The following is a 5,908-nucleotide window of genomic DNA, read 5'->3' as shown; positions in this document are numbered from 1 at the left end:
GACTGAAGAGGTGGTGCCGTTGCATCCACCACAGGAGGGTGAGAGGCAGAGCTGGGCTGTAGGACTGGAGCCTGCGGCCAGCCTGGCCCCATCCCATGGCATCCCATCCCAGCCTATCCCATGGCTTCCCATCCCATGGCATCCCATGGCATCCCATCCCATCCCGTGCCGTCCCATCCCATCCCATCCCATCCCATCCCATCCCCTGGGGAAATGCCCATGGACAGGACAGAAGAGGGCCCAGGCAGACACCCCACAGTGGCCGTGCTCCATCCCCCTGGGGCATCCCGGGGCTGTCCCTGCCTGGGGAGCGCAGGGCTGGGCTGTGTTCTCCGGCCTCTCCCGCAGCCCCTCAGCTCTGGCTGTGCTCGCTCTTTGCCAGATGCAGCCGTGGAGCGCACACAAGAGCAGCAATCCAGCCGTGGCCGCTTCCGCAGAACAGCGCAGGTACCTGCAGCCATGCCCACCTGGGCTGGGCCTGCTGTCCCTGCTCAGCCAAGCACCGTGTGTGGAGCACTCCATGGAACATCCCTGGCTTCTTGCCCTTCTCCTACAGCTCGTTTGCAAATTCATCAAGAGGATTCGGCAGGAAGAGACCATCACCAGGGGCACTGCGTACAGACCATACTTGCCCATCTTCCAAAGCAAGACCAGTGCTGCCCTGCTGTATATGCTTGTAGAGGAAGATTGTTACCATCCAAAGCAAGTAAGCAGCCTGTGGCCAGCGTTTCATCCCCCAAGGAATTGCTTGGTCTCCGAAGCCACGCCTGCTGGTCCTTGTGAGCATCTGAAGCCATCGCAGCATGATGGGAAGGGAAGAACATATCTGGGGAAGCTGGGGACATTGCTCCCTCTGGCAGCTTTCCAAGTCTCCCTGTGCCTTCTCCAGGTGCCCGCCATGGTGAGGTACATGCACCAGTGGCTCCTGGCCAATGATTCCGCTGAGCACAGGCTGGACATGGCCCTGCTGGATCTCACTGAAGCACTGACAAATGACGCGGTCATGACGCTCCTGCGTGTGGCCCCGTCCTGTGACAGGTAAGGGCCCAGCTGCCCAGAGGGCTCAGGGCTCCCCAGCCCATCACCCTGCACAGCCTGGCCCAGGTGTCTGAGCAGCAGAGACTTCCAGGGCCCTCTGGCTGCTCCCTTTCCCAGCCCTGCCATGTCAGCCCCCGAGCCTGCTGCCGTGCTCCCTCCCTGCCCCTCAGGGCTCTGTCCCCACAGGGCTGGGCTGCCTGGCTGCTGCTGGCCAGGGGCAGAGGGCAGAGGCAGAACTGGCAGCCAGCTCAGCTCCCAGCGGTGCTGAGTCTGACACCCCCCTGAGACAGAGCTCTAACCCTGCAGAGCTGCCGCGGCCATGTGGAAAACCATCATGGGCTCAAGCAGGACTGCGGAGCTGGCACAGCTGGTGCTCCTGGATGTGCTGGGGAGCTGGCCGGAGCACAGCACGTGCACCTCCGATGGGGACAAAACGGGTGTCTTTGCCCTGGCTGTGAGTTTCTGCAAGTGGCCTTTGCTGGCCCCAAGGCTGCCTCTCCAGCAGCTCTCCATCCTCCTTCCCCCACTGCATCTCCCTGCCTCAGGCACTGGCCTGAAACCTCGCACAGGGGCAGCTTCAGGGCCACCAGGCCCCCTGCTCCCCCTGCGTCTCTCCGGGCCTCTCCCTGCCACGCTCGGGCCCTGCCGCACGGACACCTCGGCACTGAGCGCTCTCACTGGGCCTTTGTCCTTTGCAGGCAACTCTGGTGATGTGGAAGGTCCTCCAGGTGCCCTGCATCCCACGTATAATGAAGGTGTATTTCCCACACCTGTTTGTGCACCTGCTCTTCCAAGTGTTCTTCAGCACTCTGGATATGCCAGAAGAGGTGGATACCTTCTGGAAGGGATGCCAGGAAGAACACGGCCTTGCCACCAGCCCCAACAGGTGCTCCATCCTAGAGCTCCTGTCCCTGCCACGTGGCCTGGGAAGGAGCCAGTGCTCCCAGTGTGACCTGGGCTTTGCTCTGCACACAGGTTTGCAGTGCGGACCCTCAAGTCCCTGCTCTGCCTTCTCCGCTGTGAGGATGTGGTGGTGGCAATGGAACGCAAGGGTGCCTGGGACACGCTGCTCTGTGCTGACACCCACCACTATGCCGTGGGTCTGCTGGCCAGGTGAGACCCCCTTCTCCCCATTGCTCCAGCCACTTGTGCTCTGTGCCCAGGGTGCCCCACACAGTCCCTGTGGCTGTGGGCCAGAGGCCCTTGTCACTGAGGGATGGCCAAGCAGACTGGAAAAGGCTGGGAGAGGAGGCTGATCTGGAGCAACCAACTCCCAAATGGCCCAGGGCCCCTTGCTGGGAGGGTGGTGAGGAAAGATGTGAACTGTGTGCGTCACTCCTGGCAGAGGTTTGCCCCACTGGCTCAGGGTCTGGTTTCCTTTTTCCTCTTGTCAGAGAAATTCGCCTGTCATCCATACACTTTTGTTGTGGGATTGCATTCTACCTGCTTGGCCTGCTCAGCAAAGAGATGCCATACTGGGATTTCCCTGCCCTGGCGTTCCTTGTGGAGGTGAGCCTGAAGGCCAGCGCTGCCTGGCTGAGCTGCCTCCCAGCTCTCTGCCCTCTCGTAGCCGCAGCTGCCTGGGACGGTGCCCGTGCCCTGTGCTGCTGCCTGGGCCCAGCCCTGTGCGGTTCCGGGCTGCTGCTGGCCAGGTGCCCTGTCACTGCCCTGTGCCTTTCAGCTCCTCGAGTGCCTGGACTTGAGGGAATGCAGTGACAGTGTTCTGGAGATCATGACAAAGAACCTGCGGAGCGAGGACGGGGAGAGGCGTCACTTGGCACTCCGAGGCCTCGTGGTGCTGGGCAAGAATCCTTTGATGGTGAGAAGGGGGCAGTGGCTGAAGCCCTGCCGGCAGTGTGGGGCTGGAAAAGGCTGTCACTTGGGCTTGGCTGGGCTTTGGGCCCGGGGCAGCTGCTCCCAGCTCTCCTGCCTCCCGCTTCAGCTGCCCGAGTGCTTCAGGACATGCTTTGGCCTCTAGGCCCTGCTGCAGCCGGGTGGCCTTTCACAAACTTGTGTTCCACACAGGCTGAAAAAATGTGGAGCCTGACTGAAAGTCTTGTGGAGCTCCTGGAGGAAAATGATAGTGACGTGATCAGGATGACCATTCTCCTACTCAGATATTTATTCCTGGATAATGGTACCCCAATACCCAGCTCCCTCGCCCTGCAGCTGGCTGAGGCGCTCCTGCCACTCTTTGACCGCGTAAGGCTCTGTGCCCACAGCCACGGCCACTGGCTGCTGCCCGGGCACTTGGTGCCCTGTGGAGATGCAGGCCTGTGCCCTGCTGGACCCGAAGCAGCTGATGCTGAGCTCTTTTGTTCTTGCTTTCATACAGGATGATAGCCAGGTGCAGCTGAGCTCCATGATGGTCTTTCAAGAGATGCTGGAGTTATTAACGGAAGATGGAAAACATGCCCTGAAGTCACCCGTGCACCACAGCCTGCTGCCACTCTACTTCCACTGCCATGATGAGAATCAGATTGTTGCTGAGGTGAGGACTTATGGCCGGCTGCTGTCTCCCTGGCAGGGGGCTGGGCTGCCTCCTGTCCTGGCGCTTTGCAGGCTGCAGCATCCCCCAGGCTGTGGCACTGGGATGCTCCTGTGCCCTGGGCTGTGGGGCCATCTCCACGTTTCTGCTGCTCTCCAGTGTTCTCGGGAAACGCTGCTTTGTGCAGCCAAGTTCCTGAAGAGGAGGGATATAAAAAAGCTGGTGAAGGAGGAAAAACTGTGGAAGTTCAGCAAGTGCCTGGTAAGGACGACCGAGAATCCCCAACCTCAGGCTGGAGAAGGCCCCTGAGCGCGGTGCTCAGTGTGCGGGGCTGGCAGCTGTGCCCCTGCCCGCTGCTGCACCCAGAGGTGGCGCGGGCTCTTCTCCAGGCTGCTGTGGGCCCGAGCCGGGTGCCCATGGAGCCCCGGCGCGGCGGGGCTGCGGGGCGGCCCCGCGGCTCCCCGGGCAGCAGCCGGCCCTCTGCCCCCTGCGGAGCCCGGCGCCAGCGGCTGCTGGCCGCGCCTCAGGGCTGTGCGGGCAGGGGAGGCCGGGGCTGGGCGCAGGGAGCGCCCGCCACAGGGGCTGAGCCCGCGCCGAGCCTTCCCTGCTGCCGCTCTCTGCAGCTGGCAGAGGACACGAGCCGAGCGGCCGAGCAGCTGCGCCGGGCCCTGCGCTACCTGGAGACCCCCCAGGAGCCCCTGCGAGAGGCGGCCATCAGGTTCATGGGTGAGCCCCGAGGCCGGGCTCCCTCCCCGGCCCGCCGCAGCTCGGCCCCAGCCCCGCCCGCTGCCCCGGCAGCGCCATCCGGGCCCGGCGCCGTGGAGCCCCGCCTGGCCCGGGCGCTGCTGCCGCCCTCTGGCAGCCGTGCCCTTGGGCGGCAGCGTGCGGCAAGGGCCCGGGCTGAGCCCTGCCGGGCCAGCAGGGCGTGTGGCCGCAGCGCTGGCAGCGCCGCTGGCAGGGAGCTGTGCCGCTGCCGCCCTGACAGGCTCTGTGTTCACAGGGGTGGCCGGGCGGCTCCTGAGGGGGCAGCCAGGAGAGCTCCTGATGATCTACACTGGTGAGTGAGGGCAGCGGGCTGACACCAGTGGTTGGCGGGTGAAGACCTGCAAGCCCTGCCCCGGCTGTGGAGGGCTCTGCTCCCTGTGCAGAGGAAGGCTGGTCTGGGCAGAGCACACACAGATTTCAGGGCCACGTGGAGGATCCATAGCCAGCAGCTTCAGGCTGATCCCCTTGGTCCCTGCTCCCTCCTGGCCATGGCAAGAGCAGGCTGGGATGGCCCTGGCAGGAGACTCTGCTCGCATCCCCACAGGTCCAGGTTCTGACCGTGACTCTGTTCCTTTCTCTTGCAGCCCTTGAAGAAATGGCCAGTGACATCAGCCTTGGTGTCGGAAGCCTGGCCATTGAAACCTTGTGCATCCTGAGGTCAGCAGAGCGGGCTCCAATCTCCAGGTTCCAGAGGCTGCAAGATCAGCTGCGCAGGGTGTGGAAGGCTCGGCCGCGTCTCTCGCATCTCCGCAGGCTGAGCTGCTGGAGCTCAGTGGAGAACTAATCCCAGAGGCTCTTTTTGCTGGGACCCCCTGAGTAATGGGGAATTTTTTTTTTTTCTTCTAAAATGTTCTCCCTTTTCTTTGTTTTACTTTATAAATATAGAATGCGTTATAATACACAGGCTCCAGGATGTTTCTTTTGCTGCCCTGCATCCACAGGGCATAGATGAGGAGGGGGAAAATGGTGCTTGCACTCAGCCAGCTGCCCAGGCGTGCAGTGCTGCAGGGACAATGGCCAGAAGCCCCTTGGCCTGTGGTGGTACTGCTGAAGCCTTTGTGCTGCCGGCAGAGTGGGTGGGCAGGGCCGGAGCTGCGGGGATCCCTGCTGGAGCGGTGCCTGGAGATGGCCACAAGGCCTGTGGCAGGCAGGAAGCGCCATCCGTGTCCTCCTGGCCGTGTGCTGCTGGCTGCATTGCTGAGGGCTCCCAGGTGCCTCTGGCTGGGGCTCCTCTGGAGCTCCTGTGGGGCTGCGGCGCTGCTGCCGGGCAGCTTGGCCGGGCTGGGGGAGAGCCTGAGGGGCTGGGGCACTGGGAAGCCCTGAGCAATTGGGTGTCAGAGGCCATGAGCAGCCCCCTGGCAGCCGCCTTGTTCCTGACAGCCGGCTGCTCTGGCGCTTCCTCAGTGGGCGTTTGGAGGGACCCCCTGGCATCAGGTGTGGAACCCTGGTCCCGGCCTTTCAGGGCGGTGAGGCCAGGAGTTGTGGGGCTGGGCGTGTGCCCTCCCTGTGCTCGAGACTGGAGCCCGCGGCCCCTCAGCCTTAGGCACTGAGCTCCAGTGCCTGCTTGCCGAGTCTTGTTCCTGTTGCCGTGGGGGAGGCCGAGCTCTCTGGCTTTAG

The 5,908-nt window shown here is 63.3% G+C and overlaps 1 protein-coding gene across 1 annotated transcript; it reads left to right on the top strand.

The window, feature by feature from the left end:
- Positions 1-2,770: 2,770 nt before the first annotated feature.
- LOC135278299 (uncharacterized) lies at positions 2,771-5,075 on the top strand. The gene is made up of 6 exons (XM_064384856.1): positions 2,771-2,857; positions 3,064-3,240; positions 3,374-3,529; positions 3,686-3,787; positions 4,150-4,186; positions 4,876-5,075. Exons 1-6 carry the CDS (start codon positions 2,771-2,773, stop codon positions 5,073-5,075), a joined length of 759 nt encoding a protein of 252 aa, XP_064240926.1.
- Positions 5,076-5,908: the final 833 nt, after the last annotated feature.

The sequence above is a fragment of the Passer domesticus genome, chromosome 11 (assembly GCF_036417665.1).
Source record: "Passer domesticus isolate bPasDom1 chromosome 11, bPasDom1.hap1, whole genome shotgun sequence".
NCBI lineage: Eukaryota > Metazoa > Chordata > Aves > Passeriformes > Passeridae > Passer > Passer domesticus.
This window is presented reverse-complemented; position numbering and strand designations above follow the sequence as displayed.